General features: G+C 37.0%; 1 protein-coding gene across 1 annotated transcript; it reads right to left on the reverse strand.

The window, feature by feature from the left end:
• Window positions 1–6,154: 6,154 nt before the first annotated feature.
• Window positions 6,155–14,297, reverse strand: LOC112569490 (deleted in malignant brain tumors 1 protein-like). The gene is made up of 4 exons (XM_025247298.1): window positions 14,221–14,297; window positions 10,940–11,087; window positions 8,614–8,786; window positions 6,155–6,697 (listed from the first exon to the last, which is right to left on the reverse strand). The coding sequence occupies exons 1-4, from the start codon at window positions 14,294–14,296 to the stop codon at window positions 6,384–6,386; spliced, it is 711 nt and encodes a 236-aa protein (XP_025103083.1). The 5' UTR covers window position 14,297; the 3' UTR covers window positions 6,155–6,383.
• Window positions 14,298–19,880: the final 5,583 nt, after the last annotated feature.

Genomic DNA, 19,880 nt, shown 5'->3' on the forward strand with positions numbered 1-19,880 from the left:
TCCACGCTCTTCAATACAAGGTGCTTTTTACCTAGTTATACGGAAGTTCCTCTTCTTTGGAGTGTATTGTGCAGACAGTATTGATCCCTCAATCACAAGCTACATAGAAAAGTAAATTATATGCGGATATTCGGTCCAAACGATTGAATTTTAAAAGATCTACGAAAGAAACCCGGTGACCACAGTGTTCAACGGAGCGTGAACAGCACGGCGGTAGCCTTGTGTATACTTCCACCGGACGCTATGGCCCGCCCCAACGAGAGTGTTGTCTTAACTGATCTCCAGATACTGCTCAACAAACAAGAGGAAAACATTAAACACCACATAGACGAAGTTAGAGATGAACTGAGATCCTTCAAATTGACCATTGATAATCTGTTTACGGAGCTACAGCAAGTTAAACAAAGGCAAGAGTCATTAGAGCAAAACACTGAGAAACTAAAAGATCATGTAGATCAGTCTCTCCAGGTCTTCGACGACAAGCTCGAGGGTTTTTCACGCAGAGACAACCTGAGGTTCTTCGGGATACCAGAAACTGGAGAGGATTCATACGAAACCTGTGCTGCTACGATAATACAACTCCTACAAGAAACAATTCCGGGGAAAGTGTGGCAAACTACTGACATCGTGCGAGCGCACAGAGTCGGTAAGAAAATTGTGCCAGCAGGACATACCCGAAACAGGGAAAACAAACCACGTCCCATAATCGCTAAGTTCACTCGATGGTCTGACAAGTTGGATATACTTACCAAAGCTCGTGAGAAACTGAAAGTAAAAGGTGTATCTGTGGCTGGTGATCTTACAGAAAGACAACAGTCGATCATAAAGTGCTACAGAGATAGCGGGGTGCGTGCGTTCTACAGAGGAGACCGGCTCATTGTCGGAGGAACGTTACACCAAAACATGAACAGACAACAGGATGAGAGGGAGAATCCTCGAACCAACGCGGACAGATCCCCCTCTCAGCACCAGACAACCCTACAGCAACAGACTGATGAATACACACTAATAACAGAGCAGCGGAACAAAGGAGTCCGACAGCACCGGAGCAGTCAGTCATATTTACCTCTACCTCTGCGGAACCGCTATTTACCTCTGCAAGCAGAAGATGAGGAAGAAGATACCAACAGATTACAGGCAGATAAACATGGAAAACAAACTGACACGAACGCTGCCACCTACAGAGGGGCAACAGCGGAAAACCGACATACCAAGAAAATTCAGTGCACACCGACCACAATAATAGAAGCTTTGAGCAACATTAGCAACAACCCACAGATGACTCCGACTGCTATCTTGCCTACCATATGCTCTTCTGAATCCAACATTACCTATATATCGACCGGCGACAATACAAAGGAGAAGGACACACCTCCATACACCAGTGTAATAGAGGTCAACAACAGCCAGACAGCCGATGTCAGCGAGAGTCCACCTGACAGCAATGTGCAAGTATCGCCCCCACACCCCGCATCGGTGTCCCCGGATAGCCGCGACCCAGAAACCACGCACGAGGTACCCGTGCGGACTAGTCGGGTAGAGACAAGGAGTGCGGGGGCCGGATATGCTGAAAAGGTCAAAGGGACACAACAGTCGACGCGAGATGACAGTACATGTACACCCAAACGGCGCAAGAACAAGAACGGAGCAAGTGAAAAGGGGAAGAAACAAGGCTCTCTGGACAGTTATATTAGTGACAAGAACACCTCAGATAGTGCAACAAGATCCCAACCCAAGCGGAAATAGGAAAAAACTGGTCGTCAGGCAAGACGTTTGACTTTTGTTAACTATAATGTAGAGGGCTTACTCAGCAAACTGGGAGACAACTCGTTTGTAGATTATATTACTTCATTTGACTTTATTTGTCTAACAGAGACACATATGGAGAGAAGTATAGATAATCCTAACATCATGCCAGAATACACTAAGATTTATGCCCCTGCAAGAAAATTGTCTAAGCAGGGCCGGTGTTCAGGTGGAGTTGTTCTTATGGTAAAAAACTGTTGGTCACATTATATAAAGGAAGTAAGATTTGAATCAGCCAACATAGTTACATTGAAAATTGATAAAGAATTAATGAACTCTGACAAAGATGTTATCTTGATATCATGCTATGTAGTGCCAGAAAGGCAGCCCTTTTTTACAATTTGTTAGATACAAAAGATGGCATTCATCTACTAGAGGAAAGTGTATTTGCAGTATATAGATAAAGATGAATTTTACTTAATTTTATGTGGAGACCTCAATGCAAGGACAGGGTCCGAACAAGTTATTACAGACGATATTGTAAATTATTTCCCTTTTGACATGGATGAGGCAAACAAAATATGCAAAAGGAACTCTAAAGACCTCACCATTAACAGCTTTGGCAGATCACTGCTAAACTTATGTTTCACTTATGACTTAGTTATAGTGAATGGAACTTGCAAGGATGATATAGAAGGAGAATTTACATTTGTATCTTCACAAGGTAATAGTGTTATAGACTATTTTATTGTTTCAGAGAGCCTTATAGACCATTGTAATCTTCAAGTCAGTAATGCGCTACACTCCTGGCATCTTCCAGTTGAACTAGCATGGGATGGCTCATTTATTAAGGCAGAGGAGGTCCCTTTGTGTAAAAACTACGACAAACGAATTGTATGGTGCGAGGATAAGGCCATTGAGTACAAAGATAAATTAGATTCTGATGAATTCAAAGAGTGTCTCACTCAGGCTAATCAGTTACTTGCTTCAGATATAGATTATGCATTGGACACTTTAGTAAAGGGTCTACACAGAGCTGCTACTAGCATGTTGAGAGAAGTAGGAGGGAAAAGACCTAGATATAATAAATGGTTTGACATTGAATGTCAACAAAGGAGGAAAAGAGTCAGGCAATCTCTTAAACGTTTCCGAAGAGCAAAAACTATGGAACTTAAAACTGTGTATAAAGATGCCTATGTTAGAGAAAGGAAAGAATATATTGTGGTAATCAGGGAAAAAAGAGAAAATGGAATGAAGCCCAGTTAGATAAAATAAAAACCTCTATAAATGACCCCAAACTATTCTGGACAACAATCAAGGGAATAAACAGAAAGACAAATATTTATAACGAGATAGACCAAAAGCAGTGGTATACCCACTTTTACAAAGTCTTTAATACTCCTGACTTCTCTACCGATGAAGATACAGATGAAGTGCCAGATAGATCGACTGAAGAAGAATGTTTACTCAATGACCCAATAACCATTGAAGAAGTGAAAAACGGCATTAAACATTTAAAAAACGGAAAAAGTGCAGGTACAGACAAAATTATTAGTGAAATGTTAAAAAACTCAAACGAAGCTACTCTTGACTTTTTGCTAAAACTATTCAATATTTTATTTGAGAAAGGCACCTTCCCATGCGAATGGTTCAAATCTATCATAGTACCAATACATAAAAAAGGAAATATAAACGAACCAGAAAATTATAGAGGAGTGGCACTAACTAGTGCTATTAGTAAAATTTACACAGATATATTGAATAGGAGATTGTCAAGATGGGCAGAAGCAGAAGAAAAGATTATAGAGGAGCAGGCAGGCTTTAGAAAAGGCTATAGTACAATTGACCATATCTTCACTTTGTTTGCTATAGTGCAGAAGCACTTGCTAAGAAATAAGAAGATGTATGTTGCATTTGTGGACTTTAAGCGAGCTTTCGATTCAGTTAATAGAAATTTGCTCTGGAGTATTCTGAGAAAGAATGGTGTGAATGGTAGAATGTATATGGCTTTGCGGGCAATATATAGATCAGTTTTTGCATGGGTTAGAGATAAGTCTGTAACTACAGACATGTTTGAATGCCCTCAAGGAGTCAAGCAAGGCTGTTTACTCAGTCCTTTAATGTTCTCCTTCTTCATTAATGAACTAGCAATTGAAATAAGCAAGGGAGGTAAACATGGGATCCAGTTAATACCTGAGGCCTTAGAAATTTTTTTACTATTGTTTGCAGATGATGTGGCTCTTGTTTCGAATACAGCTATTGGTTTACAGAATCAACTAAATTTACTGAAACAAGAAGCAGATAGATTGAAGTTGACTGTTAATTTGGATAAAACTAATGTTATAGTTTTTAGGAAGGGTGGTTACCTCTCCTCCAAAGAGAAATGGATGTATGGTAATTTAGAAGTTAAAGTAACAAATAACTATAAATATCTGGGAGTATATTTTTTCTACTAGGATGAGCTTTACTGCAGCATGGAATGAATTATGTATGAAAGGAAAAAAAGGGGTGATAGAAATTCTTAGGGTACATAGAAAGCTGAGCTCAAATAATCCATCCATCTTTTGGAAACTCTTTGACTCCCAGGTAAAACCAGTGTTGACATATGCTGCAGAAATTTGGGGCTTATATATAAATAACCCTATAGAAAAAATACATACATTTGCAATTAAACGTTTTTTAAATGTTCTCCTGCACTCTTCAAATTTGGTTGTATATGGTGAAACTGGTAGATACCCCCTGTACATAGATACTTACATGAAATGCATAAAATTTTGGCTACGCATCCTTAAGTTACCCATAACAAGACTTTGTAAACAAGCTTATGAAATGCTTCACCAGCAGCATGAGTCCGGAAAGCTTAACTGGATATCTAATATAAAGAAAGTACTTTCAGAAAATGGGTTTGGGATAGTGTGGGTCAACCAGGGGGTGGGGATGAAGATATGTTCCTTTCAGAATTCAAAGACCGTATAATATGCTCCTTTAAGCAAAACAGACACGCAACATGGAGAAAGGCACAAATATGAATGGTTCCTATCATTTAAAGATAATTTACAGCCAGAAAAATATTTATCGATTATAAACAATAGGTGGAACAGAAGTGCCCTAGCTAGACTTAGAACAAGAACCTTAGGTCTTAATGCGAATAAAAGATGGTTTGAAGCCCCTTTGGAATTACATCTAGGTTGCCCAGCTTGTGGAAAAACAACTATCATAGAAGATGAAGAGCATTTCATGTTTAGGTGTCCATATTATGAGATCCTTCGGATGAATAACCAACTCTTCAAATCACATACTGTTCAAACAATAGAGGTATACATATCCCTTTCTAACGAAAAGTTACTGAAGTGTTTAGCAAAATTTGTAGCTGAAGCTAATAAGATGCGACTAAAAGAACTCCTTAATAAAGAAATAATAAGTAGAACAGAGATTAGTTAATTAGTAGGTTTGTTGCAATAGAGTTAGAACATGTAAGATTAGTAGTGTGTGTGAGGGTATGCATGCGTAAAGTCTCACTCTCTGATGGCCAAAGAACTAATATAAAGAACTAATATATGGAGATGTATATGTGATTGTTGTAAAATATGATGCATTGTGTTATCACTATGTATATATACCCCATGTCAAAATGACTGCATGAGCCATTGACATTAAAAAATGTGTCGTGTAAAAAAAAAAATGTGTGTCGTGTGTCGTGTATCAATGTATCAGTGAACTCTCTCTCACTATCCCTCCTCGTGTGAACCGTTAGCTCACACATTTCTCTCGCCATTGTATCAATGTTTTTTCTCAAAGCTGTTGCGCATAATCAGTGATAATCAAAGTGAACTGTCTGTGAAGTCTGTGTGTAAAATTTGTTTGAAATAAAGAATTATTGTGTAATCTAGTAGTTACTTGTATGCGTGGTTTAAAATTAAATGTTTAAAATAACATTTTCTGCAAACATTATTGAAACATTTTTCTTAAAACATTTGTTAAACATTTACAAAAATAGGTTTATAAAACTTTTAAAAGACGTTTCCAGAAGCTCTTAATTAAACGTTTTTAAAACAAAATTTTAATGGGCATAATTTACGTTTTACGAACATTTTGTGCAAACATTATAAAAACATAATGCAAAAACTTTTTATAAACATTTATAAAATTTTTCAATGCTATCTGGGAGAGCCCAAGCGTTCTAAGGAACTTTAATCAGGAAAGGACTTCAGTTGAAAGTGAGAGTCGAATAAGCTTATTGCATTCTCATTGTTAAAATGCGCACAATATCAGACTTGAAATAATTTTTTTATTAAAAAAATTGTGAGCATAATACATGTGTATGCTTATTTGCATGAACAATGAAATGTTTAAATAAAAAACCTGATTTAGAGCGTCTAATTGATATTCAGCTGTGGTGGATCCTGAATGAAAGATTACAATTATAGAAGCAATTAAAACTTATAAAGGTCGCAGTAATTCTAGAAATGTTTCTTGGTAACTGTGATTCAAGAGATAAACATTAGTGTTGTACCATAATATGTTCAGATTGCTAGAGACAATATCTAGCTATTATAGGAAAGATTTTTAAAGTACGTGGTCTTCTCTTGTACCTCCTGGTGTACAGTCTAGTCACCTTCTACTCCTATTGTTACTTTTTAAAAAAAACTTTTAAGGCAGGGATTATCTTCAAAAATTTTGTACTTTCGTTTATTCGCTAACTTATAATAGGGATACATTTCTCCTATTAAACAAAAGTGTTTCTCTGGAGAAAAATGAGATAAAAGCTTTTCAAAGGTAATGAGTATCATCCCATACCTGTTAAACCCTAGCATCCTGCAGGCTACCAAGGCCTCCTCCGTTCCAAACCTATAGCCACACACTGTGTTCCAAGTTTCATCGTACAATAGCTCTAGACGTCCTGCGTCTGCTGTGCCACCAACTACACGAGCTGACATCTGCTGAGCTGAATCTGAACGAGTTAATAATACAGTGAATTAATACAATACCCAAAACTATTTCTTATTATACAGAGAACATTTAATTGTGAATGTTGTTGTTTTAAAGCAATGGCAAAGCCTTTAATTCGTTACATTTATTCTGGTATACCCGATAACGGTTAGTAAACTAGACTAGCAAGTAGCTGACTGTTTAGTACTAGTATAGTTTAGTAGCAGTTTAATCTCCTGCCGCTGTGACATAATCATTTCCTATATTTCAAAACTTGGCATAAACATGTACCAGAAATTTTGTTTTGTTGTTTTAATGTCTAAAATAATCAAACACTCATTAGAAACTCTTTCTAAAATTATAAAGTATGACGTTTTTATAAATACTACAGGGTGATTTTCTTGTTAAAAGATTACCTTAAATCAACATATTAAAAACTGCAGGTTACTCGAATAAATTTATCTTTTTTAACGTAAAAAATCAAATACTAACAATTTTACTTTTTAAAAAAAAACAAAGAAACATGTCAAAAGAGCTAAGCTATGTTAATTTACTCCTAAAACATTATTTTCGGTTTAAAGGATTCTTTTCATTAAAAAAAATAATTAAAACTAGACACTCTACACCACATGCAGCGGACCGCTTTTCCATACCGCACAAATTTTGTTTCCAGTCCTTTATTTAAAAAAAACATTAATACAATCAAATTTACATAAGTCTCTATAAAAAAATTAAATAATCAAGTCTTTATATTATTGACATTAACACCTGGGAGTGAATTCTCTTAGATAGGGTAAACAGAAGGCAGTTTGGTGATATTCATACACTATAAGGCCAAGACATTATTAAGCCTGTGAAAACAAATCTGAATGCGTCCTATGCTAAATATATAAATAAAGTGGTAAGCTATTTACATTTTCGTTACTGTTAAAAGTCTCTTTGTGCGAGTTCTGTTAGTTGTCAAAATGCAAAACGAGTCAGTTATGATTACAACAGGTGATTGATGAGTCGCCTGTAACAAAACATTTTTCCACAAAGCGTTTAAACCAGGGGAGATCATTCACCTCATCTTCATGGACAAGTTTTTTCAAACATTCATTATCTCTCTCAGATACATATCACAAAAACGAATAACAATATCCCTATACAATACAAAAAAGGAATATTTTACAACAAAGAAACATAAAAACAAACATATTCCAAAAAAACCCTGCAATGTTAAATTTTACACAAGATAAAACAATGTATCTAATCTTTTCATGTCTCGCACAAATCAAGAAATCATCATAAAAAGCACCTTGGATCCCATATCGAGACATATGTAGTTTTAGGTAATCATAAAGTCATTTATATATATATAGAAAGAGTCAGTATTTAGTCTAGTTCCCAAGTTTTAAATATGGTAACCAGTATTTAGCAAACTTTTTTTACTTTATTTCTAAAGACGCATTACATTTTGCAATTGTTTATCTGTGTTTCAATGTTTGGATAAAGGGTTCTCACTGAGGGATGACTTTTTTAAAGTCTACAAATATATATAAGTATATGCTTTTGCGAGCAGTAAAAATAAATCAAGTACACCATCTGTCTCAAAGTTATTACTGCATCCAAACAGAGCCAAATGTTCACTGATAGTTTTATTGGAGCATTTTGTACATTTGTCTAATAAACAATTTTGTAAGTTTTTCCCAAAATCATCAAAATTTTTCCATTTCAAAATATATGATAGAAATTTCCTCTTTCATCTCTCCAAGGGCCAGGGTTATCATCTTCTATTCCCTTGTGGAATAATCTTACTTTTGTCCTCAGAGTTCTATGCATCACTCTGATTTCAAGCCATTTAATATCTTTTTAATATTAATTGATTAAATTGTTAACAAAATAAATAAAATAATGGAGTAGCCCTAAATGTTTAATTATATATACTGGTCTACATACTGAAGTTGCACATGACGCCGACATCATCCCAATGTCCACAGTTGTGTCTGTAGAGCTCCGAGTATGGACACTGCGCCAGGCTGGTTTCGTGCCCCACACACTGCAGTTCATTGAACAGAATAGGACCAGAGCCTGCTCCGTACTTGGCTGACCCCACGGCTACTGCTGTTGTGCTGTCCGACATCAGAAACGATAACAAGAAAATATAGACATTTAAAACAAACAGACTTTTAAAATGAAGATTAACGTGTGTAATTACACACTTACACACATACTCAAGCCCGCACGTGCAATCAGACACGTTGCTGTAGAGCTGATCGTGATGGGCAGCCGTGATGTTAATTTCAAGAAAGTAAAGTGTTCAATACATACTCGTCATAAAGCGACAGACATGCGAGTAAACTATGCAAACGATTAATATACATCTGTATCTTCTTTCACTCTGCGGGTAGCGTGTGGCAAACCAAAGTTTTCGGGACAACTTTGTGTCCAAAAGAATTTAAATTGATTGAAAGCTCAATTTGTCTCAATTCGGTTGGTCGAGCTGCATGGTTGTTTTAATTTTGTAACCGAGTGGTAAGGGGTTGTGTAGTGACGACAACGGTTCAACACTCGAACCAAAAAGGCAGGAACATTGTCAGCAGGTGTGCGACCCTTTTATTCTCGTACGATGGCGCTAGAGGTCGGGGCTGTCTCTTCTTCGTCGTGTAGCTGTGCGCGCTGTCTCCTCCGCTGACTCTGTTCTCTCCTTTCGTCTCAGCTCTGCCCTTATATACCTCTGGGAAGGGGTAAACTTTGCGATGCTCCGATACGGTCGGGGCAATACGCCGTTTTTCCTAACCAATCACCGCTCATTGCCATCTCTCGCCCTGTCCCAGCAGATCCCGCCAAAACTAGCAACAACGGCGGACTACCGGCCCTCTACAATTTGATTAGCGAATCCCATTGTTCATTGCTAAAAAAGGGGAAACAATATGTTAAGGCAAAGTCAGAAATTTGTTGAGAGTGCATTACGACGTTTTGTGTGAATAGTTTAGTGTGATCTTAAATCTTGAGCTTTAATACACATCTTCTGAATGAGATTTGAATAAATATTATAAGCATCTAAATAAAAGCCTGTTCCCAGAAGAGTATTTTGAAAACTTCAATTACCACCCCTACGTCCCGTTGACCAAACACATTGCAATTGAAAGACCCGGCAATCTCAGTTTGTGGCTCGGACACCGCTTGTGTCCCTTTGCTAACTACCTACATTTAGAGTAAGTCACCTGTAAAGATCCTGTTAAGAAGTCTACTACACGAGGGAGGGATCTCGTTTTCCCTTGTCATTCTATAGCACATGGCTTTAGTGAAGTAACAGTTTTGTAGAACCAAAGCAACAGCCATCCACCCCTAAAATGCTCAGCGTTGTTTTGTCGTTCAGTCTTTATAGAGTTTATCGTCCTCCACTCCACTCCCAAATCTTAGCATCTTCCTACACCACTGTGAAATGTAGTTAATGAGGCGAATGTGTCTGTGTGTGTGTGATTGACTTGCACGTTAGTACTTAACTACTCGCAGACCCTCTATGACTCTCTATGACTAATCCTTTTCGAAACCACTTCTTGTAACAATAAAATTTATCTATCTATTCCTCTTCGTTCATCAGGTTGCACAGAAGGCCTCAACCAGAGTCCGCCACCGATGTCGATCGACTGAAACCCGCTCTAGGTGACCCCACGTCCAGCCCTTTCCTTTCATCTCCCTTTCCACTGTTCTTCTCCAAGTTTCCTTTGGGCGGCCTCGTTTTCTTCGGCCGTCTGGAGTCCATCGTAGGGCGACTCTGGAAAGGTCTGCTGTCTGCTGGCGGAGCACATGTCCAATCCATCGCAAAAGCCTTCGTTGAACAACAATAAAATAACTGCCACAAATTTCTGTTTTAAGTGCACGTGAGGCCCATACATAGGTCAAAGGTAGTGCGACCAAGTCTTGTGTCTTTTGTGCCAAGGGAAGTAATTGTGGATAAAAGTAACATTGTGGTGCCTCATCGTTCGAGTGAGCTTGGATTAAGAAAGTACTACAGTTGAAATTAGGTGTTCAATAAGCTGATTGCATTTTTCATTGTTATAATGAACACAATATCAGACGTTAAATAATTTTATAATTTTTTTGGGATCATTACACATGTGTATGCTTATGTGCATACACACATGTTCTTTACACATCCATTTCGTTTTGCTATGTTATGTCTCAAATATAAAAAAAAGTTTTGAAGATAAAAACACAAGTTTTCTAGTAGAGCAAATGAGACAATAGCTTTTCAAACGTAACGAGTATCATTCCATACCTGTTAAATCCCAGCATCCTGCAGGCTACCAAGGCATCTCTCTGTCCAAATCCATCCTCACACACTGTGCCCCAAGTTCCATCGTACCATATCTCTAGACGTCCTGCGTCTGCTGTGCCACCAACTACACGAGCTGACATCTGCTGAGCTGAAATTGAATGAATTAATAATACACTAAACTAATATAATGCGCTAACTTATGAAGTTCTAAATTATTAAATAGTATTGCAGAGTTAGTTTCTTTTATTGGAACCATGAATTGGAAACCACATATGAAAACTACCGGTAGCTCTAATAAATGTCCCTGCTTTTCTCTTCAGGTTCTTGCTTGAAGTAAATACTTAATAAAGATTTTCTGTAGAACAAAAATAAACACGTCATAAACTCGAGAAAGCTCTGTTAAAGCCACGAGACACCGACATCTCCAATAATAAAAAAAAAAATAATAAAAAAGTAAAAAATTGGAAAAAAATTAAATAACAGATAAAAGATTAAAAGACCAATCATTCTCAAATGCGATATTTAAGATTTGTGCAGCATGCATTGCAAAACGAATTAAAACAATTTTCACCATCTCTTCGTGGAAGATATCCTGGGGATAAAATTAGAGTGATATATGATCTGACTCAACAATAAAGTGTAAATAAACAGCCTCGTTTACTAACATACCTTCACTTTAAATAAACCTTCGATATTAATAGTTGTTGTTTTATGCTTGATGTTCTCCATTACTTTAGCTGTAGCTTTCTTTTCTGTAAAATGGACCACGCCCTTTATTAAAAATTTCAATTGAGTGTGTCAGTGAATAGCACATTATCAGCATGGTTTGGAATAAGAAGAGGATGCAGGAAGGTTGACACCATATCACCTTTTTTTATTCTTTTTTTTCATAGGAATTCGAGCTATAATGATCAGGAAAAAAATCCAGAAACATCAAACAATTTCGGCAATTGGATTACAAATAATCTAACAGACTGTATAAAATAAAACTTGGATAGAAAGCTTGCTGAAATTAGAAGCTTGTACCAACATTGAATTAAGAGACAGTTAACTCCATTAGGGAGGGAAGCAATACTTAAGTCTTGTCAAAATAAGTACACATGTGGCTACTGCTACCTAACCCTTCAGAATATATTGTAAATGACATATAGAAATCCATCTTTAGGTTTGTTTGTAATCGTTAAAATGATAACATTACCAGAAAAATATCCTTTAAAAGTATTTATGCTGGGAGCTTTCGCATACATGATGTTAGAACTTATATAAATTAATTTTGTGGCTGTGAAAAAGATAAACATCCACAGCTAGGAAAAAAATGATGTCTACATGCAAAATAACAGATTATTTAGGCAAACTTGGGCATGAAATTTGCCTCTTTTCTAAATGCTAATGGCTTCTGGCCAGATGTATTAAAAGATAATATTTAGAGAGAGTATAGTGTGTTTAAAACATGAATAAATTTTGTTAGAACCTATCTTTTGCAATAACAGAATTAAGATTGGAAATACGCGAATAATCTATATATAGGAAATAAAACGAGAAAAATATATCTGTAGTTTAACAATTATTGGATGAAGGAAAAATCTGCTTATCATATAAAGCTGTTAAAACTATGATGTTAAAATTAACTTTGTGTCTTTTAATGGTTTTATAAAAAAAGAAGACTTCTACAGTTCCCTGCAGTCTTTGCTTGACCACACATGAAGAAGAGATCTGAATAACATTATGGAAGACCTAAATGAGAAAGTGGGAGATGATAACACCAACAGGGAACTCATCATCGGAAGACATTGCGTTGACACCTTTAATGAACACGGGGAGCTCTTTACAGACATCTGTACTTTCAATAGAAATGTCATATGTGTCACTGCGTTTTGATACACAAATATAAACAAGAGAACTTTGACTAGCCCTTATGGTCAGACTTAAAAACAGATTGACCATATAACAGTTAATCGATAGTGGAGAAAGAGTCTCCAAGATGGTCGAGTAAGAAGAGGTGCAGCTGTTGTTTCAGACCACCAGTTCCTCGCGTCAGTCTTTAAGATTAAGCTGAAGTTCTTCACTGACCAAGCAGGTAGACCACTAAACAAGTTTAATACTCAGTACCTGAGAAAAAAAACCCACAAAAGTCATTTAAAACTGGAAGTAAAGAGTAAGTATGAAGCCTTTTTAGGACTAACAGAAGAATCAGTAGGCGAACACTGGTCAATATACCAGACCATTTTAAACACAACCTGCACATATGTTCTAGGGAAGAGGGAAAGGAAAAACAAGGAATGGATGACTACAGAGACCTAGGCAATGATTGAATCATGAAAGGAACTGAAACAGAAGCTCAACCAGTGTCTAGACCAGAAAGAGAAGGAAGGTTTCAGAGCTGAATATTGGGAAGCCAACCGCCAAGTGAAGAAGTCTTTCAAAGAGGACAAGAGACGCTTCTACTATAAATCGACACAGGAAGCAGAAACAGGAGCTATACACGAAAACATGAAGTGACTATACGAAATAACATGATCTGTGACAGGCATGAGCATTGACCCAAACGAGCTGGTGAAAGGCCAACAACGAAAAACAACAACAAACCATGCAGATTAAAGAACCCGGTGGATGGAACACTTTGGAGAGATCTTGAATCATTCTCCTCCACCAACCTTACCTTACATACCATCAGCAACTAAACAACTTCATTTCAACATGAAACTAACCCTCTAAGACACAGAAACAACAGCAACAGTTTAACAGCCCCTTCTACACAAGATCTGTGAGCAAAACTAGTACCTACATATTGAAAATTAGGCCACTGGGTCAAGTTAACAAAGAACGGAGAGCTCTCTTAGTGCAAAAATTGGCGGAGGATTATGCTGCTATCTCCAGCGAAATCCCATAAATGGTAATACTAGAGAGATTGAGACTGGTCGGGATCTGTATAGGATAGCATGAACACTCACTTTTTATATAATCCAAAGCAAATTAGGTAGGTGTAATTGAATTTAAAAAAAAAATTCAAGCAGGGTTGCACAGGACATATCATGCTAGCACAAGTTACACCTCCAGGAATCACACTTTGATAAGCGCATATAAACTTGAAATGAATCAACATTGTTCTTGTCCAAAAAAAAGTCAGATTGATGCATTTAATAATATTATTATACACAGGCAACTTCGAAATTAAACGCAAAGAGCCATTGCTTTTTACAGCCCGAAACATTTAACACGTGCAGGTTACAATAAAATGATCTTATTGACAAACGACTAATTTTATGTGCGGCACTACTTACCCACACTGGGCACCAGGAGAACAGAGATCCAGTAAACACTGACGGCCCTGTACATCATGTTGCTGGGTGTCGACATGTTAAAGATGATCGTGTGTCTGACTGACAAGACACTGGACAAACATCGCAATGCGACAGCTTTTATTCCACGTCGACGAGGAAGTGACTAACGGTGAGCCTTCGCATTGGCTAACGATCACGTGACTAAGTTTGATTGGATGACTGAGTCTCTTCTTTCCTCTTCTGGCGTATGCGAGGTGCCAAATGTATTAGTGTACGTACGTAAGCCTTGTGTGTTTTGTATTCCAAATATAATTTGTAGTAACATGTATTAATGCTTTTTAAAGCTAGTCCATAAGCAATGTTTCAGATCTACTAAATATATAATTATGTACAGTAGAAAATTATGATGGAGAAACCTTTCTCTTGACAAAACAAAGAACCACAAAATGGTCTATATTCAAATTAAAAAATAAAGAACAGCCGTTTAACTTATAGTTGTTTTGTATATGTCAATTCTGTAATCAGATAATTTAAACATCAATGAAGCGATTAATTAGGACAAATGCTCAAACACAGTAACCGTTTTTATGTGAACAGTGTATTGCCTGTATACCTTAAGAACAAGTAAAAATACGGAAGTATCAAGGTGTAGAGAACTAGCGATACTCCACTATATTGTTCATCTTACTAGTTTACATTACAGTAATCTCACACTTAAACCTTATAAACTCGTTCATTTTAATCCTTTTCCCCCCGTCAGGCACGTGAGACTAAAACAAGTGATCTCCATCTGCTGCTGTTCCCCGGGGGCTGTCGTAAGTGAGAGGCCTCTACCATTGAGATACCTGTAGACTATTTACCTGTAGGTTTCTTTGGGCATCTCTCTAACCCAGCTATGTTCACCACATAATTCTTCTTCTATGGGATTGAGTCTTGAGCCTGTGACTTGACTTCTGTATCTACTCTTAACGCTAATGTGTTCTGTCAGGTTGTTGTTGCACATGACCTGGCAGACGGAGAGAGAGAGAAATGTCTTTAATACCATCTCGTAACAGTTTGAAACTGATATAAAAAAAGTGGCTGAGTACTCAGTGATGTTGTGTAGGACGCCCGTTAGTGTCAAAGCTGTGGGTCTACAGCACGAGACGAGGTCCCTGACTCTACTGATGCTGTCCCACGAGCTCCCTGTTGCACACAGAGACACGGGAACATGCTTCTTCCATTCCATGAACTGTCAAGCCCTTACCAAATCGCGAAAATTTTATTTACGGAAAGCGTTTTAATAATTGTACATCAAGTAGAGGACAATCATCCGTTGATCTACACAAAGCCAGATTAAATTGTTTACACTTTGCTTTATTCTTTTTAACCGGTTTCTTTTCCATTGTATTTTTTAATGTCAATTGACCGGTTTTCTTTGTTACAGGTTATTGCTTTCTTAGACATATAAATGTTCTGAATGACAGACTAGTTCCAAAGAAAAAAACACAACATCCAAGTGTGCAACAATGTACGATGATAGACCTAAGTATTTACAAAGTTGTACATCCTAATCTTTTCTTCACTTCCTACAAATTTCGTTTCAAAGAACTTTGTATGTATATTGTGTGCCTCTCTTTAATGCCATTGTGTCGGTGATTGTCCATGAGCAAAGACTGCAGAAAACCTTCCTTGACGCTGATCTTAGTTAACAACAGTGTTGACCTTCCCTAGTGACACCATCAGTGTCCTGTCACACTGTCCATATTCGAGGTCAGTAGAATAAACTTTTTTTACTATGAAAGTGTTTTGTTTTTATTAAGCACTTATCTACAGGTTTCAAATGATATATAAAATAGTCAGAAGGACATACAATGCTTTAGAGATGTTGTCTGACTTGTTAGACGCAAAAGTGAGAACGGATGTAGATACAATAACAAGATTGTGAGGACTCGGTGCAGCCTCTCAAACCAAGAACTTTTATTTAGGTCTTCCGGCTTTGACAGTCATCCTTTCTTGTACAAGATAAAAGAGTTGATAAAACTTCTCCAACCTATGATCGAAACATTTGTTTTTCAGATTATTTTTTGTATCTGAAGTACACCAAGAATCGTTGCAACTTCAGTGTCAAAAGTGTGTTTTTAGGACAATCCTATTTCGCAAATTTTATTAATATAATGTTTGTGTAATCCTGATACTGATAGAGGACCAAGAGATGTGACAACAGATGTAGTGAAGTTTCTCTAAGATGTAAATTCCTACAGAAATTATGTGTGTGTGTGTGTGTGTGTGTGTGTGTGTGTGTGTGTGTGTGCGCGTGCTATTTCTCAAATTGTGCGGTTTGTTGTCTAAAGCAGAAATGTCAAACACATTGCCCGGAACTGCACAGACATTTCAGCCTCAGTAAAAATTCTCATTAAAACGAGGTGTCGAGCCTCAAGACAAAACGTTGAAAATAGTCGCAAACAATTTTTTTTTTATAAGTGGTCATTGTTGTAGTGTATATTTGTTGGTGTTACATACAATTTTATGTTTCCATTTCGAAATTCCTAAAAAAACTACTTTACTACCTTGCATTCATGAATGTGACTAACTGCTAAACCTTTTTACGTACATTGTGTGTTTTTAACTTGAACAAACAGATATATTTTGCAATAACGTTTTATTTAGTAACTTTTATTATTTGTAGTGTGTGGCGTTTGACAACACAAACGTGACCCATGTGACCCTCAGTTTGCTGTGCTTCTCTAGAAAGTTCTCTGTCTGAATGTCTCAGCCAACAAACACAGATGTTGGTGACCTTCATCAAGATGAGTGCTGGCGATCGGAAAGAAACACTCATCAGTTCTTAACAACTGGAGATGCGAACACAGATGTAGTGCGAACATGGAGTGGAGTGGCTGGCTCCGTGACCTACAGACCTTTATGTACTTTTAGTGCTTTGATATGGAACTGAAATTTTATAGATTGTTTTTCATCCAAATGCTATCTCCAAAACGTTTGTGATGTTTAACAATATACACTATAAGTTCTTTACAGTTGCAATGCTAAATACTTTTAGGCCTTAAGTGCATTTTGTTAAACAGTTATAAACAGATCCTTAACGCTATCCCAGACACAGTTTCAAAGCAACCCTTGTTTTAAATAGATAAGAGGATTAAGGATGACTGCGTTCATAAAATGACTCATGTAAAATGAACAAGAGAAAACTATTTATAAATCAGGGAATGAACTACTTTTTTACATAATCTGAAATGTGCTAATTATTTAATAAGATTTTATATACCATAATGAAAATGTGTTTCTGTCTGGATCAATATTTTACTCAAACACAGTTTGCAAACATCGGGTAGTCACGGCTTCTGAAAGTTCTTATGTTAATTACCAGTTCAGGGTAGAGGACAAAGATTCCCTAGGACAATTTTAAATAGCATTTACTGACTTTTTTACATTTAGTTGGGTGAGCTAAGATAATTTTTGACATTATGTTCTTGTGCAGATCAGACCTTCAAATCAGCACATACGTAAATGTGACCCTCCACGACGAAATGAGTTTTAAGTCGGAAATTATAGATTTGCCAAATTGCATATATTTTTTTTTAATGTACAGTGTAAAAAATGTACAGAGTCTGAACTTTCTTTAGATACAAAAAGTGTTCTTCTTGTCTTAAAATTGAGTGAGCTATAAACTTTTAAAGTGCGGGTGCCGCCATTTTGAGAAAAATGGGTTCAAAGATTAGTGCCGAGATGGCCGACCAGGTTTGTTTACTCCTAAATCTTTTGATCGGCTAATATTTGAATCATTCTTTAATGAACTAAGACATACAGACTCTGGGCTTTCTGACAAAATATAACACAATGGTGTTATGACAGGGAAACAGTATCGAAAAATCGTTTGAATTTCGTCATTTTTCTGCAAGACTCGGTACGGATCGCAGTAGGGTACTCAATTAAAACGTATTTTGAGTCATTTCCGTGACAAATATAGGCTCTCTAATAAAATAATGACATTGTCAGAACTGGGTATCACTAAGACAACATTCAATTTTAAATGATGACAAACGTGTGTTTATTTTATCTGAAATTTGTTTTATTGGTTAACTGTACTGAACAGCTTGTGTCAGCTTTAAACTATTTGTGACTTGAACTCTCTGATGGCAGACATCGCAGGAGCTGTAAATTGAAGAAAAAAAATGTTTGTGACCTTGATCAAGATAAGCGCTGGCTGTCGGAAGACAACACTCATCAGTACTTGACAACAAGAGAAGACCTACAAATGTGACCACAGATGTACTGAAGTTTTTTTTCCTCTGGCATAAATTAGAAGTGCAATTGTCTGTCTGTGTGTGTGTGTGTGTGTCTGTGCGCGCGAGCGTTTGCCTTTAAAAACAATTGTTCAGAGAAAATAAAGTCAGCATCGGTTTTAACTGCTTTATTGAAAAAAGAACTGGGTGCATGACTTGTAAGACTTCTTTTTTGTTTTTTGTTTATTTGGGGGCGTTGGAGCTGGCGACATAAAAGTGTACAGCTGCAGATGTAGCGAAAGGCCTGTAGTAGCATGTAAGCTTTATATTATACACGATACTGACAATACTTCAATGGATCTTTTATCGTGAAAGGGAGATTTCTATATTTTTCTGACGACAATAAAGGTTATCATCATCACCTTCGCTGTCGCCACCGTTTTCACTGTCATCGTCATTTCATTAAACATTTTCGCTACTAATGTCATATGGTCACGATTATCATGACTAAATCATGACACTTAATATTAAAAGATTTATTGATTTTAATGACAATTAGAAGAGTCTAATTACGATATCTGACATTTAACTAATAGATAGTAAACTTGGTCACAATGTGTTATTGTCATTTGAGCAAATGTTAGCAAAATCCAGCAGATGTTTTTTAGTTTCAATCTCAGGTTGTTCCCGAGATGAAGTCCACCCTGACCCAGGTAATGGCAGCTCAGGAAGATTACATCCTGCGCGTGACTCTTGTTGTCTCCACGAGTCTGTAGCCTACAGGCACGAGCCTCATCACGTCCATGTAAGAGACGAACAGTTCATGTTTGCCGACCTCATCAGATTTTCTGTCATCAACGTTTGTCTCTCGCTTTTCTGAAAAGATCCAATTGAAATTCTCGGCAATTTTTACGTCAAAGGTACCCTTACTGCTTTTGTTGTGCACCTTATCTATGACGCTTTCACAACTATATTTTTTGGGAACATTTAAATATCATAAACACACTTACGCACACGAAGAAAGACAAAAACATACACTACTAGACTCATAAACTCACACATAAATCTATAAACAGCAGATCGCTTTTTTATCATACAAACAAATATTTAGAAGCACATAATGCCGAAAACATATAGAAAAATTTAAACATGGGAGTTAAGTCTTTTACAGGAGACCATGTATTGTTGAGGAGCTCCACCATGCCGCTACCCTAGAGGCTTTAGCTAATTGCTTTATTCTTGTCTGACAGATACCTTTGCTTCCATCCCCTAAAGCGAATCCCTTCTGTCCTCTACTTGACAGAGTAAGTTCGGCCTAAAACCGATCTGAAAGTCTCAAAAAACATTCCAAAACTTTAGTACAGGGGTTCTAGCATTCGTGGCCAATGACTGTAATGTCCCCTTAACTCGCAACAGCAGAAGACCGTTTGACGAGGC

Source organism: Pomacea canaliculata, linkage group LG7, assembly GCF_003073045.1.
Source record: "Pomacea canaliculata isolate SZHN2017 linkage group LG7, ASM307304v1, whole genome shotgun sequence".
NCBI lineage: Eukaryota > Metazoa > Mollusca > Gastropoda > Architaenioglossa > Ampullariidae > Pomacea > Pomacea canaliculata.